At 44.0% G+C, this 26,393-nt stretch overlaps 2 protein-coding genes across 4 annotated transcripts in view; both read right to left on the reverse strand.

Annotated features, from left to right (window-relative positions):
- The window catches only part of LOC138999890 (zinc finger protein 211-like), a 28,257-nt gene extending 26,249 nt beyond the window's left edge, over positions 1–2,008 (reverse strand). For both annotated transcript variants that reach the window (XM_070402107.1, XM_070402106.1), the window contains exons 1-2: positions 1,769–2,008; positions 778–904 (exon numbers count right to left, since the gene is read on the reverse strand). In XM_070402107.1, coding sequence (XP_070258208.1) covers positions 778–904; positions 1,769–1,960 — 319 coding nt within the window. In that variant the 5' untranslated portion in view covers positions 1,961–2,008. The remainder of the gene's footprint in view (positions 1–777; positions 905–1,768) is intronic.
- Positions 2,009–4,149: 2,141 nt separating this feature from the next.
- Positions 4,150–26,393, reverse strand: part of LOC138999891 (KRAB domain-containing protein 4-like) — a 39,229-nt gene continuing 16,985 nt past the window's right edge. The window contains exons 4-5 of one of the 2 annotated variants that reach the window (XM_070402109.1): positions 21,928–22,054; positions 10,799–10,825 (exon numbers count right to left, since the gene is read on the reverse strand). In XM_070402109.1, the coding sequence (XP_070258210.1) occupies positions 22,038–22,054 (17 nt within the window). In that variant the 3' untranslated portion in view covers positions 10,799–10,825; positions 21,928–22,037. Of the gene's footprint in view, positions 10,826–21,927; positions 22,055–26,393 lie in introns of both variants that reach the window. The other variant, XM_070402108.1, reaches the window with a different exon arrangement.

A 26,393-nucleotide genomic window follows, 5' to 3' on the forward strand; every position in this document is an offset into this window, starting at 1 on the left:
AAAATACGTGATGTCAAAGACACATCATTTGAAATCATTCAGGTGGAAAGAGGAAAAATAAGTTTAAAGAATACAACAATGTGAACTAAGTAACACCATCAAGAGAGCCATTATCTGCATTATGGGAATCCTGTGAAACACAGGCGGGTGGGAAGAGGCAGAGGAAAAACAGGAAGGGAAAAAGAAAAAGGCATAAAAAATTTATTTTAAAAAATAAGTTGCTCTAGTTAGTTTTTCTCAGTGGACAGTGTCAGCCAGTGGACTGAAGGTCCCGGGTTCAATTCCAGTCTGGAGCACGCCTGGGTTGTGGGCTGGATTCCCAGTAGGGGACGTGCTGGAGGCATGTGATGATTGATTCTCTCCCATCATTGATATTTCTCTCTCTCTCTCTCTCCTCTCCCTTCCTCTCTGAAATCAAGAAAAATATAAAACAGTAACAACAAAAGACACAGGCTAAGGATGTAGAAAAATATCCCCAAAAATATGCACAAATGACCAACAGGAATATGAAAAATACTTTTCCTCGCTAATCAAGGTGGAATCCATTAGGCTCCCTGCCACAGAACCAACCATATTGTTCCCTCTGAGTTCAGTGCAGCAGGTATTGGGGCTGCACAGAGAGAAGCCGGCAGTGCAAGCAAAGGATAGCAACTACCCAGAAAACTGGATATCACCCAATGCCCACGGTCCACCTGTGAGGACAGAGTGCACCTGGGAGATGGGGCCTGGGGAAATGCAAAGCCAAGTCCAGGTCATTTGTGAGAGTGAGGGTCTTACCCAGGGAGGATATAAGTTCAAAGTTCTCCAGCATCACATTCAGGTACAGCTGTCTCTGACCCTCATCAAGGAGGCTCCATTCCTCCCTGGAGAAGTACAGGGCAATGTCCTCAAAGGTCACCCCAACCTGTTAGAATTGAGACAATTGAAACCAGACCTGCCTTTCTGAGAACCAGTAATCCTACTCCTTACACACCTTCCCCGCCCTCAACCTCCTCCAGGGCACCCGGTTAGTGTGGACACCAGGCCCTAATGCCAGTGCAGGCTGCTCTCTCATCACAGTCCCATTACTCACTGCGATGACCCTCAGCAGAGCACCTCAGTTGGGAAGGGGGACAGCACAGAAACACTATCTAAGCTCTGGGCCATGCCTGCAGGACCCAAGCCTTCCTGCCAATCAACACCACTGCAGTCTCCCAGATCATGCCTCCAGGACAGAGCCAAACCTGAGCTTATGCCTCACCCTTAAGTCCCCACAGCAGGTCCCGGGACCATCAGCTCACACTTCCTCCAGATGTGCACACCGCTGGGTAATGTTTATCCCCTTCCCATGTTCAGACCCCAGGTTCACTCGCTCAGCTCTGCCCCCTTCCTGCTCCAATGCCACTGGATCTCGCTGGACTCACCCATGAACTTGGCATATGGCGTGTAGAGAGCTTGTCTTCCAGCCGGATCCCGGACCACCCCAGGCCCCAGATGGACCCAACAGCCGGGAAAACCCGGATTGAGATTGTGACGTCCTCCCTGCAGCCTCTGATCTTGGCGTCATTAATCACCACCCACATCCCCATGGGAACTTCAGATACTAGTCAGCCCCGTCCTCTCTGCCCTGCACCTGCTGTGTCCTCAGAAGCCACAACACTCCTCTCTCCCCTCCGCCTTCCTCACGGTCCTCCACGCGGGACTGAGCTGCAGGACGGGACAGGCTCCCGCCCCCGGGCTGCCCTGTTCGGTGTGAGGAGGCGGTGAGGTCCCGGGGACTCGCACTCACCTCAGCCCAGCGAATCAGCGCGGACGCCGCCATTGCACTCAGTGGAGGAAGCCGGGCGCGAGAAGAGGCCGCCGCGGAAAGGGCGGTCCTGGTCCGGGCCCTGGAGCGGGTCACCCGCGTTACCACGTCCATCTTCACACCCGCGCGTGTGCTGTGTGCACCACAACTCCCACAGCTTTTCCCCCGGGGCATCTCCACTAGCGCCTAGCGATCTGGAATCTCGGATGAGATAGCGGCAGTTACCTGACTCCAGACAAAATGCCCGCCTTGCAGACACCGGAAGTCCCGCCTCTCCTAGCTTCGCCGGAAACGCATTTTCTGACCTTTCATTGGTTGCCGCGCGGTATTTCACATTTGGTCTTTGCATAGTGTGGGTCAGTCCAAGACCAGGTAGAGGGTTTTCGCACCTCCCTCCAGGAGAAAATACCCAGATCCGCCTCTGGAGGGGCTAAGAGATGTCTCATCCTCACGAAAGAGTCATCTTGAAAATGGCTAAAGGAAGTTGTCATCTTTTCCTGGTGAAGGGACTTGAGTCCGTGCAAATGAAAACACATGATCTCTGAGCCCAATACAGCGACTCATAATAAAGAGGTATGAATGCATTAGAGTGTAGAACATTTTATACAAAAATGACCTACTTACACCATCATATATGAATGGGAAAAATATAATACAGGAATGTAGGACAGACTTTTGAAATAAAAAAAACCCACTAAGACGCATAATATAAACTTTTTACTTTATTTATTTTTAAATATATTTTATTGATTTTTTACAGAGAGAAAGGGAGGGAGTGAGAGAGCCAGAAACATTGATGAGAGAGAAACATTGATCAGCTGCCTCTTGCACATCTCCTACTGGGGATGTGCCCTTAACCCAGGTACATGCCCTTGACCGGAATCGAACCTGGGACCCTTCAGTCTGCAGGCCGACGCTCTATCCACTGAGCCAAACCGGTTTCGGCTTTACTTTATTTTTTGTAGACAGATAGGGACAGATACAGACACTATGAGAAAGACACATCCACTGCAGCTGAGATGATGGCGTTCCCCTGAATACGGGGAGAATACATCTTAGAAAAATCATCATAATTGCAACAATGGAAAGAGCACCTTCAGCTGAGCCTCCCTGGTCCTCACAGTGTACTCGCCCCAGGTTCTGGAGCCAGAATCCCATGTTGGAATCCAGCCTCTTATACCAGACACATGTCTGCTGAGTAAACTTGCAGAACCTCCGTCATTTCTCTCATCCTTGATGTTGCCAGCAATTTGAAATTAGTTTCCACTTCCCAGGTGGTTGTGAGAACTGAAAAAGAAAATGCTCCAAGAGCTAATCCTGGAATCCTCTCACCAGCAAAGACTCAGTTGGTTTTTATTGATCTTCAGAGGTTAAGGTAAGTGCCAACATCACCTTCATGTCACATGCAGCCAAATGAGATTCAGGGAAGCTCTAGCAATCACCTGCAGATTTGCAGGTAAAGAACCCACACTGAGCCAAAGCCTGTTTGGCTCAGTGGATAGAGCATCGGCCTGAGGACTGAAGGGTCTGGGGTACGATTCCGGTCAAGGGCATGTACCTGGGTTGCAGGCACATCCCTAATGGGAGATGTGCAGGAGGCAGCTGATCGATATTTCTCTCCCATCGATGTTTCTAACTATCTACTCTCTCCCTTCCTCTCTGTAAAAAAATCAATAAAATATATTAGAAAAAAAAAAAAAAAGAACCCACACTGAGACCTCAGGGCCCATAGCACCTGCCTCCCTGCAGGTGGGTCAGAGGATTCTCATGAGCCTCATTTTTTTCTCAAACACACCCCAAGTCAAGGTGTTTGTCAGCATCGGGGGAGTGAGGGATGTCTGGCCCGAAATGTCTCTATACTCAGAGAGCATTTGTCCTCCTCCAACAGCTCAGGGATAGAGACGTACCTCATAGGCAGTTTGCGGAGGAGAAAACTGAGCCCAGACTAGAGGAAGGGACGTTTCCCCTATGAGTCGCAGTGATATTCGGCAATCTGGGATTCAAATCCAAAATGCCTGACCCGGGGTAGAAGGAGTCTGATCCCTGCCCCCCCCATTTCCCTCTGCACTGGCTTGGGGACTCTAATACACTCTGCCCACCCTGATGCCAACTGGTCCTCCTGAGAGACCTGTTCCAGCCCAAGAACCCCCATGACAGGAGACCAGGAAAATGCAGAAGACGACAAAGCAAGGGCTTAGTGCAGGATCAGATGACTGGTGTTCTGAAAGTGATACAAAATGTTAACAGTGCGGGTGAAAATGAAAAGTGTCCATTGCATTGTGTATAGCAGGAGAAAAGTAAAAAACATTAGGACATATCATTCCAACCAGAAAAGCCTTTATTCCATAAAGCCCAAAAAGGCACCACATGAATCCCAATATCCATCTTGGTTGTTTTACTCTCCTTTTGTTAAACAGCCAGAACTCACAGCAGATTAGGCAGAACCCATGCCCAAACATTTTAACAGAGATACAGAGTGAGCAAGAACACACCCGAGGAAAGGCTCACTGTAAATCCTTAGGACAGTGGTTGGCTTAGTCAACAGAGCCAAATATCAACAGTACGTTTGAAATTTCTTTTGAGAGCCAAATTTCTTAAACTTAAACTATATAGGCAGGTACATTGTTATTAACTTAATTAGGGTACTCCTAAGGCTTAGGAAGAGCCACACTCAAGGGGCCAAAGAGCTGCATGTGACTCGCGAGCCGCAGTTTGCCAACCACGACCTTAGGAGAAAGCAAAGAACAGTGAGGTAGCATGACAAAGTTTTAAAAAGTGTCTAAATAAAAAACGATTGACCAAACCAAGTATTCTCTAATATGAAGAGGAATTGAATCCCTCATACGCTGCTGGAAAATGCACACAGGCCAATTGCCGGAAGCCAATTCCAGCATGTCATAATTGCAAGAGTTTCGAGAGGTTGATGGAACTTGGGGACTCCCCAAGGGCTGAGTCACATATGTTGTCACCTGTTGGGAATGGCTGAGGGCATTTCCCCAACCTGAAAAGGGATGATTGTGGCTGCCAGACAGCTCAGGGCATCTTAATCTACATGTTATTGCCTCCTACTGGCCAAACACCTGAACAACCATAGGCAAATTCCCCCAAGTTCACAATGCTTGTGTATATGGAAACCCTACCCTTTGAAGTGTATATCTCTGCCTCCCATTAGGACAAATTGTGTTAAAAAGAGAGGGGTTGTTGTGGACCACCGTTCGCGAAAGATTAAGACCACCGACTCCAATTAGGTCTTAAGCAGCAAGCAAGGATTTATTGAAAACTGGCCAGTGACTGCCGTAGGCGGTTTTTCCTACATCAGCCCTGAACCTGGTTCCAGGTCAGCCTTTTATACACAGAAACTATCAAACGGTTGGCTAAACATACACAAAGTTACCTGGGACACAGCCAGGGCTACATTAATCAATACTGCCCGTTACCAAGGTATTATTAATCAGCGTTACCAAGGTATTATTAATCAACTTTGCCCCGTTGCTCCAACTACCAATAAACTTGCCCCATACCCTAGACTACCCTCGACCACAGTTGGTTCCATTTCCCCAGTAACTGCCAACATACCTGAGAGGGACATTCAGAAGTTAAGAGGAAGCATTGTGCTAGCCTTGGAAACTGGAGTGTGACCTTCTTCCTTATTCTATGTTAGCCAGTTGCCTTTATTTTATTTTATAAGGGGGGCTTAACTGTAACAGGGTCCTGAGATGAGGAGAACTTAGTTTCTTTAGCTAGGCTACTCTGACCCCCAAATGCCTTTCAAAATTATGCTTCGTCCCTGGACTCTTTATTAAGTTACACCAGCCCTTCTCCAGATTGCTGAACCCTTTTAGATGCTGGAACATGAACCCCGGCAGCCAATCAGTGTCAATCACTACTTGCACATATCTATAAGTTAAACGTTCACCTATCCAACAATTCAAAACTATTGACAAGGGTAAATGAAACATATCCTCATAAAGAGTTCTACAAAAATTGTTTGTAGCAGTTTAAATACAGTCAGAAATTAGAAAAAAGCATAGCAAATGAATAAAGCATGCTAAATTCGAAGACAAAAACATTTCTCAACAAAAAAGGTGAGCTACAGATATATCATTAATAAATCTCTAAACATTTATGCAAGGTAAAGAGCAAAATAAAAAAAAAAACACCTCAGATTTCCATCATATAAAGTTCAGAAATTGCAGTTATCTATTAAGATGGAATGTAAATTAGTGGTTCTGTGAAATGCTATTAAGGGCAGAGAGATTCAAAAATGACTTATTGTCATTTACCCTCGTTAATGCATATGTGGGTTCCTCAAATTTTGTACTTGACATGTCATGCTGAAAACCAAGATCAACAATAATTAATATAAATGCGAGAAGTCCAGTCAGAAGGCTGAATTTGCACTTTGATATTCACAGGGTGAATATTTGCATTTTATTACCTACTGCTGACTCAATGGCTTAAAGCAAACTCCCCCAACCTGATAATCTTACTGTTTACTAAACATTACCACTGGTATGTCTGTTTGCATTCCTAAAATGCAATTGTGTATTCTAGTAACTAAAAGCAGACAGGAATGGCTTGACTACTACAACTAAGCTTTCCCCTGGCTTCTCTCATAATTCCAAATTCAGATTTCTTGTCGTGTTTTAATTTGCATGTCAGCTCTTTCTCCAAGCTTTTGAACCCTAAAGCCACGCTGCCTGTGGCTTTTCACAATGTCAGTTATTAATGAAACCATTTTAAAATTGGTTCAAGGTAAAATAAATTTGCATGTCCCATTTTTTTTGGAAAACAGATTTGACAAGTTGATACTCAATCCCTATTCTCATGCCCCATGAGAGAGAGGCTTGCCTCAGTGACAGCAAACAGCAAACAATGAAGAGCTTTCACCCAAACCAATAGGAATGCTCCCTGGTTCACAGGTCACATCCTGACTTAGAGATACCCCCTTTTTTACAAATAGATTTTTATTAATTCCGGAGAGGAAGGGAGAGAATAGAAACATCAATGATGAGAATCACTGATCAATTGCCTCCTACACTGCCCCTACTGGGGACTGACCCCACAACCTGGTCATAAGCCCTTACTAGGAATCGAACCTAGGACCCTTCAGTCCGCAAGCCAATGCTCTATCCACTGAGCCAAGCCAGCCAGGGCACCCCTTTTCTTTATCATTCTTTTTGTGCCAAGGCACCAATGGCTCTGACGTGAAATTCTCAGAGGCCACAGAAAATACTCATAAACATGTGTGGAGATTCTCAGATCTGTGTACATGCCACCCTGCAGTGTTTTCCTCAGAACAGTTCTGAATGCACATTTATAAGAGGCTCATTCCATCTCGATGGCAGCAATCTCTTCTAACACCATGTAGGCCAGTGGTTCTGTAGCAATCATGGCTCCCCTGATCCCTATGGTCCTCCAACCAGTGATAATCACCCATGGAATTATAGGCATTAGGGCGAACAATCCTTGTAAGACCTGGGCAAGAGATCTCCCCCACAAAAATGGAAAATAATTCATGTTTTTTTCCATATGGAACTGAGGTTGGCACAGCTAGCCACTCTTTGGAGTGATCTCCTGAAACTCTCCTAAAACTCATAGCATCAGGCTTAATATGAGAGCTGGGAAAATAGTGCAGCAATGAAAAGCTGGCCTAAACTGCTCATTTCTGCACCATGTCATTCTCCCATAGGCAGAGGAAGTTTGAGATGCCCATAAAATTGGTTCACCTCCTGATGCTTATAGAACCCAAATCGGCTTATAAACTCCCAGACAGTAAATAGAACACCTGAATTAAAGAAGACTTCGAAAGTCCTTCACTATTTTACAAACCAAAGGGACAAGAGCCTGGCAGTTCTTGATTCCGTGACTTAGCCAGTCAAAAACATCTATCACTGTTACCTAGAAAAAGCCTGTCCCTGGGAGAGGTAGTTATTCTATAAGCTACTCGCTGAACACTGATGATGTTCTCTGGGGACAACACTGAGTCAGGTCCATATGGCAACTAGTCAGAGTGAGAGGAAGTAAGACCTCGTACAAGCGCAGGCTACTCCCAAATTTCTCAAACAAAACAGAGAACAGAGTTAGCTTTCCTGAGCACATGAGGATGGCGACCCATGCAATCTGTGAAAGCCATCTAGGTGGACCAGGTGAAATAGCTTCATCAACCAAAATAGTAGTGAGACACATGGTGTGGCTCAGGGGGTGAGACTGGACCTATAAAACAGGTCATGGTTCCATTTCCGGTCAGGACACATGCCCAGGTTGTAGGCTCAATCCCCAGTTGGGGATGTGCAGGAGATAGCGAATCAATGATTTTCACTCAGCATTGATGTTTCTCTCACTTTCCCTCTCCCTTTCTCTCTGAAATATATATATAATTTTTTTTAAAAAGTCCTATAAAAGGGTAATATGCAATTGGACCAAATGGTGGATCCACCCACCGGTCACCATCAGGGGGCACTCACCGCAGGAGCTGCACCCAACCTGTAGGCCCTGATGGCTTGATCAGGGTCTGCCAGCCAACCTCTCAGTTCCCCCCCTCCTGCCCGCCCCCCCGCAGGCTCCATTTGCCTGATGGTGAACAGGAAGGTGAGGGGTGAGGCAGGCTGCTGGCAGCCAGGGAAGATGGCCCTAATCTCAAGCTAGGCCTAGGAACCATACACGCACATGAATTTCGTGCACTGGGAGTCTACTAATAATATATTTAAGGGAAAAAAAATATTGACAGCCCTACTTGATTTGGCTCAGTGGATAGAGCATCAGTCTGCAGACTGAAGGGTCCTGGGTTCGATTCCAGTCAAGGGCACATGACCAGGTTGCAGGATCGATCACCAGCAGAGGGCGTGCTGAAGGCAGCCAATTAATGATTCTCATCATTGATGTTTCTAATGTTTCCATCTCTCCCTCTCCCTTCCTCTCTGAAATCAGTAATATATTAAAAAAACTGACAGAGGTTGTGAACCTGGTGATAGGACACAGGTGTAGAAGAAAAAAAAATGATGCAGGGACATAGAACTGGCAAGACACCTGTGTAAATAACAAATTATAACATACACATGTGGCTCAGTGGGTTCCCATTCAAGGTACACGTCCCGGTTGCATGGTCAACCCCAAGTAAAGGATGCGCAGGATGGAGCTGACTATGTGTCATCACAGATGTTTCTGTTTCTCTCTCCATCACCCTTCCTCTCTGAAATTAATAAAAAGTTTAAAAAATGAGTGCAAAATACACACACATGATTTTCACAGCACTCAAATTTATTGGGAATCTCCCTACTCTTGATGTTGCAGTGTATGAGATTCAGTTCAGACAAATAGAGCTTCATGGAGTTTCTTATAGTATTGTTATGGGTGAACAAAATAATCTACATTTCCTACATATCCAAGACCTTCCTCCAATGTGAACTCTTATGTGGGGAGTAGGGTTAGAATTTTGGGTAAAAGATTTCCCATATTAACTACACTCATCAGGCCTTTCTCTAGTGTGAATTTTCTGATGACAACCAAGGCAATACTTGGTGGTAAATGACTTCCCACACTCACTGCACACATAAGGCTTTTCTCCAGTGTGAACTCTCAGATGACGACGGAAGCTACTACCACTGATAAAAGATTTTCCACATTCATTGCACTCATAAGGCCTTACTCCAGTGTGAATTTTCTGATGACGACGGAAGGCACTACTACTGGTAAAAGATTTCTCACATTCATTGCACTCAAAAGGCCTTTCTCCAGTGTGAACTCCCATCTGATGGTAACGAAGGCTACTTCCACAGGTAAAAGATTTTCCGCATTCACTGCACACATGAGGCTTTTCCCCAGTGTGAATTCTCTTATGACGATTAAGGACATTATTCCGAGTAAATGATTTCCCACATTCACTGCACTCATAAGGCCTTTCTCCAGTGTGAATTCTTTGATGACATTGGAAGCCATGTTTCTGAATAAATGATTTCCCACATTCACTGCACTCATAAAGCCTTTCTCCAGTATGAACTCTCTGATGATAACGAAGATGATAGATACTGTTAAAAGATTTCTCACATTCATTGCATTTATGCCTTTCTCCAGCGTGCAATTTCTGATGATAACGGAAGCCACTACTACTGACAAAAGATTGCCCACATTCATTGCACTCATAAGGCCTTTCTCCAGTGTGAACTCTCATCTGATGGTAACGGAGGCCACTTTTACAGGTAAAAGATTTTTCGCATTCACTGCACTCATAAGGCATTTTCCCAGTGTGAACTATCTGATGATCACGAAGAAAACACATCCTGGTAAAAGATTTTCCACATTCAATACATTGATAAGGCCTTTCACCTTTGTGACATCTCTGATGAGAAAGGAGGCCAGTAATACTGGTAAAAGAATCCCCAAATTCACTGTGCTCATAAAGCTTTTCTTCTGCATGAGATCTCTGATGGTAACAAAAAGTAGAAAATTGGGCAAAATATTTTCCACATTCATGGCAACAGAAATATGCTTTGCCAGCAGGGACACTGTTTTCCCAAATACACGTGTAGTTATAGTCAATGGCTTTCTTACTTTCTTTTGTAGTAAAATAATTATTTTTCCCTTGATATGTCACCCCACACATTGAGATACCATTTGGCTTGTCACTGATCTGAGTATCCTTTTGCTGGAAATGGCCTGCAGTGCTAAGAATGTCCTGCTCCACCTCTCCACAGGTAAAAAGGTTCTGAAACACATTGAAATTGCAGCTGTTTTCAAGTGAGACACTGTTCACCCCTCTTATCAAAGGTTTCTCTCTCAAGTGCTGCTGCTGGTGCTGGTGAAACTGTGCACTGAAATAAAATTGTTTTGCACATGCCCCACACCTCAACAGTATCTGCCTGTGTTGTAATGCCTGCTGATGAGTCAAGTGGAAAATGTTTCTCAAAACTAGTCCACAACTCTCACAGGGGTGGCTTTTCTGGGAAGACAAAGCTAACTTGGGATTCATTGCCTGTGACACTCTTACAGAAATGTTCTCTTCAAAAGGTGCCTCCACATTCTCTGCTCCACAGCAGCAACCTAAATAAAAGGAAATGCAGGTGAAGTACATGATGACTTTGGATGGAAGAAATACCCTCATCTCAACTGTCTATCTGTCACAACCAGGCATGATTGCATGGGATGCTTTTTAAGACCAGTGAGTTAGACTCTGAGGAAATGGCTGTTATACATTACTTGACTCCTAAGGTCACTCAATGGTGGAGATCTTACCAAGGGAGGGGCAGGAACACATGATGGGACACAAATAAGAGAGGCAGGGCTCCCAAGTTGTTCCTTTACAAACAGCTTCCTATAGGACCATTCCAACTGTTGATGCAGCCTGTATAGAACAATATGAATGTGCTTGAACATATTAAAACCCAATGCATTCCAGCACATGATGTGTATAGTTAATATAATATGTGACACACCAAGGCTGTAAAGGGATGGATCAAGGTTGGAGTGCAGTAAAGAGGAACCTGTATGGGAAGCAGTTGAGGTACATAGTTTAGACAGGTAAAGATTATCCATAAGCTGGAAACCTAAGTGGAAATTATAGCGGTTAGAATGGAGTACTTTAGCCATAGATAGTGTGGCAACGTGGATTGGGCATCATCCTACCCACTGAAAAGATGCCAGATGGAATTCCTGTGAAGGCACATGCCTACGTTCCAGGTTCAACTGTCATTTGGGCTGCATACAGGAGGTAACCAATCAATGTTTCTCTCTCATCACTCTTCTCTCTCTCTCTCTCCCCCTGTGTCTAAAATAAAGAAAAACCTTTTAAAAAATAGAACTGAACAGTTTGCAAAGGGTAAATAATAAACAAGCAGAAGTAGAATGGGGTACAGAACTGGCAATGGTAACAAAACAATGTTGAACAAATTAAGTTCTTATTTATAATCTTAATAAAGCTCTTGTGTCAAACTCTACCCAACAGCCCTTCACCAAGGAAAGACGGCCTCTGGGTCCACTCTGCCGTGGATGTAGTCATGTTTCTCTTATAATGCAAAAATGATTCTTCCCCTTAAATCCCAGTTGAGCAATTACATTGGATACAGATGACAGAAATCCTCAAAGAAAAACTAAAAAGATGCATGGCCAGTATTGTGGTAGAACAAGAGAGTGTGGATGAAACAATAGAGAAAAAAACCAAACCGAAGCAGAATAAAAAATAAAAATAAAATAAAAAACTATGTGAGTGACACCAGCAATATAGCAAAATAGGAGATAGAAGAATTTATTTTCCTGCCAGAATAAGTAGACAGATATCGACAAATAAACAAATAAATACCCACCAGAGATGGGAATAAGAGCCCAATAAAGACAAAGAGCAATGCAAAAGACTGAAAAAGGAGAGAACTGCATAGAAAGGATGACTGGGAAGATGGGTAATCAAAAAGATTTGAAGACAGCTAGGGGTAAAAACCACAGCCAGAGTAACCATACTAACATGAGTGGATTGTTTTGTGAAATACACTGAAAAGTTTTGTTTTGGAAAACTGCAAAAGCCCATATAACATCTGTGTATTCCCCACAATTTACACATCAAAGGACCATTTAGTGTTTGTTGGCATGAATTATCAAAGAAATACTTTGGGCCACAACCTACCATAGAATAGAAACAGAAATCCATATGTCCCCAGCAATATTTTTCACCCTCAATTGTCAATGAAAAAAATGGCTACCAAAGTCATTATGGACTCATACATTATCTATACTCTATACTAATAAAAGGGTAATATGCTAATTAGACCGGACATCTTCTGGACATCCTTCCGGGTATCTTTCTGGAAAAAGCCACAATGGTGGGGGCCGAGGCAGAGGCGGTTAGGGGCGACCAGGCTGGCAGGGGTGGGCAGTAGGGGTGACCAGGCTGACAGAGGAGGGCAGTTAGGGGCAACCAGACAGGCAGATAGATGAGTGGTTAGGAGCCAGCGGTCCCAGATTACAAGAGGGATGTCAGACAGTTGAACATCCCTAAGGGGTCCAGGAATGAAGACGGTGTAGGCTGGGCTGAGGAACATCCCCTCCAACCCCTCATGCACAATTTTCATGCACTGGGCCTATAGATTATTATTATGACCGCAACTCATAGAGCATCAAGAAGGCAAGACTTTTGAATCTTTTCTCAAGATCAAAACAACACCCCTCCCAGCCAACAGCCTTTATCACTCATGTAGATAAATCTAATTATCATTACATAATTGGTCCATAAAGGTGAAAGGATTAAAGGAGTAACTGCTTCATGATATGTGAAGACACTTAATCTATACTAATAATAGCCAAATATGTAAATTGATGGTCCCTCCACAACAACCACAGCCAATCAGGAGTGAGCATGCAAATTAACCGGACAAAGATTGCAGGCCCGTGGGCAGTGCGCACGTGCATAGGTGCCAAGCAGCTGGGGGCGGGATGGGCCACAGTCCTCCCCAGAACCCCATCTGCTCCAAGCCTGTAGCTAGCACATGCCGGCGCTGAGTGCCCGGGGTCCCGGGGACACTACTAGAGTGTCTGGTCTTCTCTGCTCGGCCTGGGAGCAGCTGGAGTTCCCAGTCATTTTGATTTTTGCAGTCCCTGGATTGGAATCAGAAACCAAGAGCGCGGGGAGCACCAGGAATTCTGGGAATCGTAGTTCTGGTGGCAGACGTGCTATGGGATCTCCTAGACACTAGAGCAAAGTGAGCCAGGAGCAAGTTACTGTTGCGGGTGGGGGATGGAGGAAAAGCAAAGGTTAGAATCATAAGTAATGTCAGAGTTTTGAGGAAAAATTAAAAGGAAGATATCCTGCAACTTCTAGGAAATCTCCACCAATGGAGCAAAAAAAAAAAAAAAAAAAGACCTCTATTATTCTGTGAGAACCAAACTAAACTGGGTTGGGGTCTCAGACAATTCGCTCATATGATTACAAAGACAGACAGAAACTCCTGGATTGGAGAGGGCACCCATGAGGGCTCCCAGACTGGAGAGGGTGCAGGTCCGGGTGAGGGACCCACCCCCCTTGCATGAATTTCGTGCACCAGGCCCCTAGTACAGTAATAAAAGAAATAAAAGAGGAGAAAAAATGGCAATGGAATAAGTGGAAGGCACACTGACAAGCTCTCAAGACCAAGCTGGTAAGACAACTAACACATTGTATGCGGGAAACGTATTTATACGTTTTACGTTGACTGTAAGTAGTAGAGCCACCTGTTACTACCCGCAAACAATGTGCTAAAATGCCGGACAACCATCCTGAAAAATCAGCTGAGCACTAGCTGGAGAGAACCCTGGTAACACAGAACGGGAAGTGGGGATTGCATACAGACTGGTAGGCAGTACTGAAGCACAAAAGGGATGGCTGGGTTCCCACAGACAACAGTTGAATTTTGGAAGGATATTTTGGCTGTGGGTGTTCCCACTAAGAACTCTGGTGTCTGAACCCCAAGCTGAGATCCCGAGCCCAGAGTACGAGAACTGAGAGGGGTGCCTGCAAAACATATGGCTATGAAAAGCGGCAGGGCTGCAGTCTGGCAATGAGACAGCTGGAAACACAGGCACCCTCTTAAATGCACAAAATTTCGAGTGCAGCCAGTCACCACGGGCTCTGGCAGACGGAGGGCAGAGTGGACTGGAACTGTGTGAGGAGAGTCCAGGACTAGGGTCTCTGGGGTTGGAGCTCTGAGGGCAGCCACCCTAGTATCCTGTGCTAAGTCATTTCCTTATGATATGCAGGACATCTTTCTGCTGTGGACCTTTGCCATCCAGGCAGTTTTTGCCTGGGGGAGGCCAACTGTCACACCCTGTTGGAACACCTCTCACTCCACCCTGCGGTCAATAGCCTGAGGGTAATCAAGGCTGAGAACAATCGGACTGCCGGCTGAGGTGGGTCCTGGAGGCTTTGAGTCTTTGCCTGATCTCCTTGTGGGCCAGGGATAGGAAAAGCAGACCTGGTGCACATCTTGGTCCTTTCCAAAGGAACCTGCCACAGTAGAGGGATCCAAAAGCTACGGATTGCTGATAGCTCATAACTGGGTATACAGTTCCAATCACAAGGAGTGTCTGACATTGTCCTACACTAGAGATCAGAAGTGTAGCAGATCTACCCAAATGCAAACAGGCAGCCAAAATGGGGAAACAAAAACATAACCCCCAAAGAAAGAACAAGAGAATTCTACCGGAGAACTATCATTCAAAATAGATGGTGAAATCAAGAAATTTCCAGACAAAAAAAAAGCGGCCCTGACAGGTTTAACTCAGTGGATAGAGTGTCGGCTTGCGGACTGAAGGGTACTGGGTTCGATTTCAGTCAAGAGCACTTGCCCGGGTTGCGGGCTGGATCCCGAGTCGGGAGCGATCAAGAGGCAGCCAATCAATGATCCTCTCTCATCATTGATGTTTCTCTCTCTCTCTTCCTGTCCCTTCCTCTCTGAAATCAATAAAAATATATTTTTTAAAAAAACATTTAACCCTACAACTTGAAGAACTAGAAAGAGAGGAACAAGAAAAGCCCAAAGTAGAAGGAAGGAAATAATAAAGATTAGAGGAGAAATAAATCATTTGGAGTCTAAAAAAACAATACCAAAAAATATCAATGAAACCAATATCTGGTACTTTGAAAATATAAACAAAATTGATGAACCATTAGCCAACCTCTTGAAGAAACAAAGAGACAGGAGCCAAACAAAATCAGAAACAAAAGCGGTCAAGTAACAACCAATACCACAGAAATACAAAGGATTTTAAGAAAATATTATGGCCCAAGCTGGTTTGGTTCTGTGGATAGAGCGTTGGCCTGCGGAATGAAAGGTCCTAGGTTCAATTCCAGTCAAGGGCATGTACTTTGGTTGCAGGTACATCACCAGTAGGATGTGTGTAGGAAGCAGATGATAGATGTTTCTCTTTTATCAATGTTTCTAACTCTCTATCCCTCTCCCTTCCTCTCTGTAAGAAATCAATGCAATATATTAAAAAAAAGAGAGAATACTATGAACAACTATTGGTATATACCAGTGATGGCGAACCTTTTGAGTTCAGTGTCAGCATTTTGAAAAACCCTAACTTAACTCTGGTGCCATGTCACATATAGAAATTTTTTGATATTTGTAACCATAGTAAAGCAAAGATTTATATTTTTGATACTTATTTTATATATTTAAATGCCATTTAACAAAGAAAAATCAACAACAAAAAAATGAGTTAGCGTGTCACCTCTGACACGCGTGTCATAGGTTCGCCATCACTGGTATATACCAACAAGCTGGACAATGAGGATGAAATGGACAAATTCCTAGAAAAATAGAATCTCCCAAAACCTAATCAGGAAGAAGCAGAAAACCTGAATGAAATAAAAGCAGTAATAAGAAAAACTCCCCCAAAACAAAACCCTGGGTCTGGACAGCTTTACAGTTGAGTTTTACCAAACATTCAAAGAAGTAACATCTATACTCCTCAGACTATTCCAAAAAAATGCAAGAAGGAACACTTCCAAGCTCTTTTTATGAGGCCAGCATTATCCTAATTCTAAAACCAGATAGAGACACTACAAAGAAAGAGAATTACAGGTCAATATCCTTAATGAACACAGATGTTAAAATTCTCAACAAAATATTAGCAAATCGGATCTAGAAATATATTAAAAAGATCATACATTATAATCAAGTGGGATTCATTTCAGGGATGCCAGGCTGGAATCCCTGGAATGAATAGTCACAAATCAATAAACGTGATATATCACATAAACAAATTGAAATACACAATTACATGAGCATATCAATACATGAAGAAAAAGCATTCTTTGAAATCCAAAACCCATTTGTGATAACAACTCACAGCAAACTGGGAATAGAGGGAGCATATCTCAGTATGAAAAAGGCCATATATGACAGTCAATATCATATTCAATGGGCAAAAATTAAAACCATTTCCTCTACGATAAGAACAGGAACCAGACGGGGATGCCCGCTTTCACCACTATTATTCAACATACTAGTGGAAGTCCTAATAACAGCGATCAGACAAGAAGAAGAAATAAAAGGCATCAAAATTGGAAAAGAGGAAGTAAAACTCTCATTATTTTCAGATGGCATGATATTATACAGAGAAAAACCAAAAGACTTCACCAATAGCCCTAACTGGTTTGGCTCAGTTGATAGAGTATTGGCCTGCAGACGGAAAGGCCCCAGGTCTGATTCTGGTCAAGGGCATGTACCTTGGTTGGGGGCACATCCCCAGTAGTGGGTGTGCAGGAGGCAGCTGATTGATGTTTCTCTCTCATCAATGTTTCTAATTCTCTATCCTTTTCCCTTCCTCTCTGTAAAAAATCAATAAAATATATATTTTAAAAAAACACTTCATCAATAAACTACTAGACTTAATAAATGAATTGGGCAAAATCAACAGGATATAAAATCAACACTCAGAAGTCAATTGCTTTTTCATAAACCAAAAATAAATTCTCAGAAAGAAAAACTAAATAAGCAATCCCATTTACCATTGCAAAAAAAAAAAATTAAGATACTTAGGAATAAACGTAACCAAGGAGACAAAATACCTGTATTCAGAAAACTACAGGATGTTGAAAATAGAGGTAGAAGAAGATATAAACAAGTGGAAGAATATATTGTATTTATGGACTGGTAGAATCAACATCATTAAAATGTCCATAGTGCTCAGGCAATCTACAGATTCAATGCAATCCCTATTAAAATACCAAAGTCATATTTCACAGAGCCAGAACAAATTTATATGGAACCAAAAAGACCCTGAATAGCTACAGCAAGAAAAACATCGGAGAGATCACAATATATGACAAGTTTTACTACAAAGCCACATACTCAAAACAGCCTGGTGCTGGCAGAAGAACAGGAATATAGATCAACAGAACAGAACAGAGACCCCAAAAACAGACCCAAGCCATTACGCTCAATTAATAATTGACAAAGAACATCCAATGGAGTCAAGACAGCCTCTTCAATAAGTGATGCTGTGATAATTGGACAGATACATGCAAAAAAAAAAAAAAGAAAAGAAACAAGCGCACCAACTTACACCATACACAAGAATAACCTCAAAATGGATAAAAGACTTAAATGTAAGTCATGAAACCATAAAATCCCAGAAGAAACCATAGGCAGCAAAATCTCGGACATCTCTCGTACCAATATGTTTACGGTTACATCTTCCAGGGCAAAGGAAACTAAGGAGAAAAGAAACAAATGGGACTGCATCAAAAGAAAAGGTTCTGCACAGCAAAAGAAACCATTGTGAGAAAATGAAAAGGTAGCCCACTGAAAGGGAGAACATTTTTGGCAATGATACATCTGATAAAGGGTTAATATTCAAAACAGAAAGAACTGCTACACTGAAGACAAATAGTCCAATTAAAAATGGGCAAAGGCCCTGGCTGGTTTGGCTCAGTGGATGGAGCATCGACCTGAGGACCAAAGGGTCCCAGGTTCGATTCCGGTCAAGGGCATGTACCTTGGTTGCAGACTCCTTCCTGGCCTGGGCCCTGCAGGAGGCAACTAATAGATGTGTTTCTCTCACATCGTTGCTTCTCTCTGTCTTTCCCTCTCTCTTCCATTCTCTCTAAAAATGAATGAAAAATATCCTCGGGTGAGGATTAATAAAAACAAACAAAAAAATAAATAAGTAAAGGTGATTAAATGTTAAAAAAAAAAAATGGGCAAAGGACCTAAATAGACACTTCTCCCAAGTGGACTTCTCCCAAGTGGCTAAGAGACATGAAAAAAATGCTTGAAGTTACGAATCATCAGAGAGATGCACATAAAATGACACCTGTCAGAATGGCTATCACGAAAAAATCAACAAATGAAAAGTGCTGACAGGATGTGGAGAAAAGGGAACCCCGGTACACTGCTGGTGCAAATGCAGACTGGTGAAGCCATGATGGAACTGTATGTAGTTTCCTCAAAAAATTAAACATGGAACTGCCATTTGACCCAGCAATCCCACTTCGAGAAATCCAAAACACCAATCAGAAAAAATGTATGCACTCCTACCTCATAGCAGCACAATTTATATTAGGTGCGATCTGGTACTAGCCCAAGTGCCAATCAGTCATTGAATGGATTAAAAAGCCAAGGTACGTGTACACCATGAAATAATATGCAGCAGTAGAAAAAGAAGGACCTCTTGCCCTTTGAGACAGCATGGAGGGACCTGGAGAATATTATCCTAAGCAAAATAAGCCAGTCAGAGAAAGACAAATATCACATGATCTTACTCATATGTGGAATCTAATAAACAAACAAAAAAAACTGATTAACAAGGTAGATCCAGAGAGATGGAAGCATGGGACAGACCGTGCAATCTGAGAGAGAACGTGCTGGGGTGTAGGTGGGTGGTAAGACAAAAACCAAATAACTTGTATGCATATATGCATAACCCATGGACACAGACAATAGGGTGGTGTAGGCCTAGGGGAAGGCATGTGGTAGGGCTAGCAGGGGTGAATAGGGGGTAACGGGGACATATGTAATACCTTCAACAATCTATATAGTAAAAGCCTAAGAACTGTTATGGCGGGTCAACCAGAACAAACAATCGCTATGGTGCTCACTGGCCACCAGGGGGCAGATGGTCAACGAAGGAACTGCCCCCTGGTGGTCAGTGCGCTCCCACAGGGGGAGCGCTGCTCAGCCAGAAGCCGGGCTCACAGCTGTAGAGCACAGCAGCGCTCGCGGGAGGCCCTCTCCTGCCTCTGCAGCACTGCTAAGGAACAACAGTCCAAGCGGTAAGGGGCTACAAGCAGGCAGGCAGTAAGGATCAAGGGGGTCCTAGACTGTGAGAGGTCACAGGCCAGGCTGAAGCCCCTGCGACCCCAGGGCACAATTATCGTGCACCAGGCGTCTAGTCTATATAATAGTATATAAAAGCCTAAATGACCAAATGACCGAATGACCATTTGACCAGTCGCTTTGATATGCACTGACCACGAGGGGTCAGCCTGCAGCAGCTAACCCCTGGTGGTCAATGTGCTCTCACAGCAGGAGCCTTGTTCAGCTGACTGATGGGCGCCATATGCAGGACTAACGCCTGGTGAGTGCCGCTGCGGTGGCACAAGACTCTCCAGCCTCTGTGGCAGTGTGCTACTGAGCAGCGGCGACATGCAGAGTGGGGCTGGGATGAGTGGGAGCGGCATAACACCCAGCAGAGGCTCGGGCTCCTCCGTGGCCACCTGTAGCTTCGTGCACTATATCCCTCGGGGGATGTCAGACCCTTCGGGGAATAGGGTGGCAGTCTGGATTGCGAGTGGGCCTAGGCCAGGGTGAGGGACCCCACTGTGTACGCATCCATTCACCAGGCCTCTAGTAAAGGTATAATTAAAAAAACACATACTGCTGAAACCGGTTTGGCTCAGTGGATAGAGCGTCGGCCTGCGGACTGAAAGGTCCAGGTTCGATTCCGCTCAAGGGCATGTACCTGGGTTGCGGGCACATCCCCAGTAGGAGATGTGCAGGAGGCAGCTGATCGATGTTTCTCTCTCATCGATGTTTCTAACTCTCTATCTCTCTCCCTTCCTCTCTGTAAAAAATCAATAAAATATATTTTAAAAAAAATACATACTGAAAACAAAACCACCACCAAGAAAACATGATAATTTTCCAGTAATCAATAGAAAACAAATGCTATCTACATACAACCTGATAAGGAACCCAAACTACTTTTACTTTTAAAAACATCTCTGAGCTACAAGAAAACACAAATGGAACCAACATAATGACAAAATCAACCCAGTAACAAAAGGAAATTATCAGCCCTTGCTGGTTTGGTTCAGTGGATAGAGTGTCAGCCTGCAGACTGAAGGGTCCTGGGTTCGATTCTGATCAAGGGCACATGTCCAGGTTGCGGGCTTGATCCCTAGCAGGGAGTGTGCAGGGGGCAGCCAATCAATGATTCTCTCTCATCATTGATGTTTCTATTTCCCCCTCCCTCTCCCTTCTTCCCTTAAGTCAATAAAAATATATTAAATTAAAAAAACACCAAAAAAGTACAAAAGGAAGATATAGGTAGATAGAAATCATAAAAAAGAATGAAACAAATGCTGGAGATGATAAATTACAAGGAATGAATTGAAAACATAAAATGAAGAATATCAAAATCAGACACGAAAGAATACGTGATGTAAGACACATCATTTGAAATCATTCAGGTGTAAAGAAAGAGGAAAAATAAATTTAAAGAATACAGCAGCCCCAGCTGGTCTGGCTCAGTAGACAGAGCGTCAGCCTGCAGACTGAAGGGTTTCAGGTTCAATTCAAGCCAAAGGCACATGCCCGAGGTGTGGGCTTGACCCCCCAGTAGGGGGCAGACGATCAATGATTCTCTCGCATCATTGATGTTTCTATCTCTCTCTCCCTCTCCCTTCCTCTTAAATCAATAAAGAAGTATATTTTTTTTAAAAAAAACATTAAAAAAAAAGAATACAGCAATGTGAACTAAGTAACACCATCAAGAGACCTATTATCTGCATTATGGGAATCCTGTGAAACACAGGCAGGTGGGAAGAGACAGAGGAAAACCAGGACGGGAAAAAGAAAAAGGCATAAAAAGTTTATTTAAAAAAATAAAATAAGCTGCCCTAACTGGTTTTGCTCAGTGGACAGTGTCGGCCTGTAGACTGAAGGGTCCCGGGTTCAATTCTAGTCTGTAGCACAAACCTGGGTTATGGGCTGGATTCCCAGTAGGGGACATGCTGGAGGCATGTGATGAATGATTGTCTCCCCATCATTGATATTTCTCTCTCTCTCCTCCCTTCCTCTCTAAAATCAAGAAAAACATAAAACAGTAACAACAAAAAACACAGGGTAAGGATGTAGAAAAATTATACCCAGAAATATGTACAAATGACCAACAGGAATATGAAAAATACTTTTCCTCGCTAATCAAGGTGGAATCCATTAGGCTCCCTGACAAACTACCAACCACATATTCTTCCCTATGAGTTCAGTGCAGCAGGTATAGGGGCTGCACGGAAAGAAGCCGGCAGTGCAAGCAAAGGACAGCAACTACCCAGAAAAGTGGAAATCACCCAGTGCCCACGGTCTACATGTGAGGACAGAGTGCACCTGGGAAAAGAGGCCTGGGGAAGTGCAAAGCCAAGTCCAGGTCATTTGTGAGAGCGAGGGTCTTACCCAGGGAGGATATAAGTTCAAAGTTCTCCAGCATCACATTCAGGTACAGCTGTCTCTGACCCTCATCAAGGAGGCTCCATTCCTCCCTGGAGAAGTACAGGGCAATGTCCTCAAAGGTCACCCCAACCTGTTAGAATTGAGACAATTGAAACCAGAGCTGTCTCTCTGAGAACCTGCCATCCTACTCCTTACACACGTTCCCCACCCTCAACCTCCTCCAGGGCACCCGGTTAGTGTGGACACCAGGCCCTAATGCCAGTGCAGGCTGCTCTCTCATCACAGTCCCATTAGTCACTGTGATTGCCCTTAGCAAGGGCAGATGGGTTGGGAAGGGGGACAGCACAGAAACACCATCTAAGCTCTGGGTGATGCCTGCAGGACCCCAGCCTTCCTGCCAAGCAACACCACTGCAGTCTCCTAGATCCTGCCTCCAAGACAAAGACAGACCTGAGCTTCTGCTTCACTCAAAGTCCCACACCAGGTCTCGGGGACCATCAGCTCACACTTCCTCCAGATGTGCACACCGCTGGGTAATGTTGATCCCCTTCCCATCTTCAGACCCAGATTCCTTCCCTCAGCTCTGCCCCCTTCCTGCCCCAATGCCATGGATCTCACTGGACTCACCCATGAACTTGGCATGCTATCCGAGAGAGCTTGTATTTCAGCCAGAACCAGGTCAACCCAGTCCACTGATGGATCCCAGAGCCCAGAAAGCCCGGATCGAGATTGTGACGTCCTCCCCGTCTGCCTCTGATCTTTACTTCAATACTCACCACCCACATCCCCATGGGAACCTCAGATACTAGTCAGTCCTGTCCTCTCTGCCCTGCACCTGCTGTGTCCTCAGAAGCCACAACACTCCTCTCTCCCCTCCACCTTCCTCACGGTCCTCCACGCGGGACTGAGCTGCAGGACGGGATAGGCTCCCACTCCCGGGCTGCCCTGTTCGGTGTGAGGAGGCGTGAAGGCCCGGGGACTCGCACTCACCTCAGCCCAGCGCCTTAGCGCGGACGCCGCCATTGCACTCAGTGGAGGAAGCGGGGCGGGAGCGGTGGGAGAAGAGGCCGCCGCGGGAAGGGCGGTCCCTGTCCCGGCCATGGAGAGGGTCACGCCCGTTACCACGTCCATCTTCACACCTGCACATGTGCTGTGTGCACCACAACTCCCACGGCTTTTCCCTCGGGGCATCTCCACTAGAAACTAGCGATCTGGAATCTCCGATAAAGTAGTGGCGGTAATCTGAGTCCAGACAAAATGCCTCCCTTGCGGACACCAGAAGTCCCGCCTCTAGTACTTCACCGGAAGCGCATTTTCTGACCCTTCATTGGTTGCCCCGTGGTATTTCAGATTTCTCTTTTGCATAATGTAGTCCATGGTTTACCCACCTCACCACCAGGGAAAAAAACCGAGATAGGCCTCTGGAGAGGCTTCCCATCCTAATGAAAGAGTCATCTTGAAAATGGCTAAAGGAAGTTATCTTTTCCTGGTGAAGGGACTTGAGTACGTGCAAATGAAAACACATGATCCTTGAGCCCAATACAGGGACTCATAATAAAGAGGTATGAATGCATTAGAGTCTAGAACATTTTATCCCAAAATGACCTACTTAAACCATCAAATATGAATGGGAAAAATATAACATAGGAATGTAGGACAGACTTTTGAAATTTAAAAAAACTAAGATTCATAATATAAACTTTATTTTTTTGATAGATGGGGAGAGATACAGACACCATGAAAGAGACACATCCTTTGGCTGTCCCCTGCACGCCCCCTATTGGGGATTGAGCCCACAATCTGGGGATGTGCCCTGACCAGGAATGGAACTCCAGGATCTGTTGATCCATGGGAGGACTCTCAATCCACTTAGAAACACACCTGCCAGGGCATAATATAAACTTTAAATGGAACTCTATTGTTTTGTTTTAATTTGAACACCAACTAAGATAAATAAATTTTTAAAAAGTGGAAAAATTGACTTTTGTTATTGGTGGTTTTCTTCATGAGAAAATGCTATTGTAATTGTCATAGTGAAAAAAAGTTTGTCCTTTATAGACATATCTAACATGTCAGGTGTGATGATGTTTTAGACATTTCAATGTGATGAGATTATGAACATATTTATAAACAATATTTAGAGTAAATAAAGTCTATATTCATAATTAAAGTTGAGCCATGTATAACTCAGAAACTTAAAAAAAATCACACAAAATATAAAAAGTAGGTATGGGTATGCATCTGTGCAATAAATATTAAAATCAATAATTCTTGCTGGCTGGCGTGTTTCAGTGTTTGAGCATCAACCTATGAACCAGGTCAGAGTTCGATTCTGGTCATGTTACATGCCCGGGTTGTGGGCTAGATACCCAGTGTGCAGGAGGCAGCTGATCAATGATTCTGTCTCATCATTGATGTTTCTATGTCTCTCCCTCTTCCTTTCTCTCTGAAGTCAATGAAAATATATTAAGAAAACAAAACAAAAAACCCTAAATAATCTAACAGAAGAGTTTAAAATCTTTTTTAAACTTGCCATAAATTATAGAAGTCAGTTCGAAATAAAAATAATCTCCAGCATCCTGAAACTGAAACAATGGTCAGAGTCTGACACTCCTGGTGAACGGCTGGCATGGGAACACTGGACAGCACTTTCTTGTCCATGAAACATCTTCCCAATATACTCAAATCCCCTTGCTCCCCTCCTTTATGTTATTTATTTATAAATAAATATATATATTTTAATTGATTTGAGAGAGTAAGGGAGAGATAGAAACATCAATGCTGAGAGAATCACTGATCTTCCGCCTCCTGCACACTCCCCTCTTGGGATCAAGCCCATAACCAGGGCATGTGCCCCCAACTGGAATCGAACCCGGAACCCTTCTATCCACAGGCTAACACTCTACCTGCTAAGCCAAATCAGTCAGGGCTCCCCTCCTTTAAATGTGTGCTCTTAAAATCCTCAGGAGCCACGTGCTTGTCATTCCTGAGTGCTGCTCAATTTATACAGGGTGGAAAAAGTAGGTTTACAGTTGTGAGTATGCAAAACACAGTTTATTATTGTATGATTACTTATTCTTGTAATATTGTATTAGAACTGTAAACCTACATTTGCCCACCTCTGTGTTTTCACATCACCTGTCACCTAAGAATTTACTATAACATAGAATATTTTCTCTTGAGTGACTGGCTACCCTTTTAATAAAGCCTTTGATGAAGCCTGGGAGGGAACCTATTCCTTTATTCACTGCTGTGTAACACAGCCTCTGAAGCAGTGACATTATTAATAAAAAGACTGTTGAGTCCTAGCCGGTTTGGCTCAGTGGATAGAGAGTCAGCACAGATTTGATTCCGGTCAAGGGCACATGCCTGGGTTGCGGACTCCATCCCCAATGTGGGGTGTGCAGGAGGCAGTTGATCGATGATTCTCTCTCATTGTTGATGTTTCTATCTCTCTCCCCCTTACTCTCTCAAATCAATAAAAATATATTTAAAAAAAACCTGTTGAAACCATGAAACTTGCTGCTATGGCTATTTTTCCACAATTTTAAATTGTTCTGCTCACACCTTACTCTATCTTTCTCACCTCACCAGTATTTCCCCAAGTTGGCATGAACTGAAAAACACACACACACACACACACACACACACTTTGCTGTAAGAAGAATTTCAGTGTAGCCAAGTTTTCACGAGAGCCAAAGCTTAGGTTAATTTTCTCATCTCTTAACAATCAGGCCCTTGCCGGTTTGGCTCAGTGGATAGAGTGTCAGCCTGTGGACTGAAGGGTCCTAGGTTCAATTCCAGTCAATGGCACATACCTGGGTTGCAGGCTCCTCCCCGCCCCAGGCCATGGTCAAGGCATGTGGAGCAGGCAACTAATCAATGTGTTTCTCTCACATTGACATCTCTCTCTCTCTTAAAATCAATAAAAACACATTTTTAAAAAATGCCTATTTTTAAAAATATATTTTATTGATTTTTTACAGAGATAAAGGGAGAGGAATAGAGAGTCAGAAACATCGATGAGAGAGAAACATCAATTTAGCTGCCTCCTGCACACTCCCTACTAGGGATGTGCCTGCAACCAAGGTATATATGCCCTTGATCGGAATCGAACCTGGGACCCTTCAGTCTGCAGGCCTACGCTCTATCCACTGAGCCAAACCAGCTAGGGCGAAAATGCCTATTTTTTTAACAAGGGTTTTTTTTCCCTCTCACCCTGTCCAGTGTGGCTCAGATTTTAGTGCATTGGCCCACCCAATGAAGGGTCTTGTGTTTGAATCTGGTCAAGTGCACATACCTGAATTGCAGGTTCAATTCCTGTCCTGGTTTGGGAAATGCAGGAGGCAACCAATTGCTGTGTCTCTCTCACAAGGATGTTTTCCTCTCTCCCTTCCCCTCCCTTCCCCTCTAAAAATCAATGGAAAAAATATTCTCGGGTGAGGATTAACAACAAATAAAGGTATGTT

This window comes from Myotis yumanensis, unplaced genomic scaffold (genome assembly GCF_028538775.1).
Source record: "Myotis yumanensis isolate MYYU_CA2020_CCGP unplaced genomic scaffold, mMyoYum1.0.hap1 SCAF_23, whole genome shotgun sequence".
NCBI classification, from domain to species: Eukaryota; Metazoa; Chordata; class Mammalia; order Chiroptera; family Vespertilionidae; genus Myotis; species Myotis yumanensis.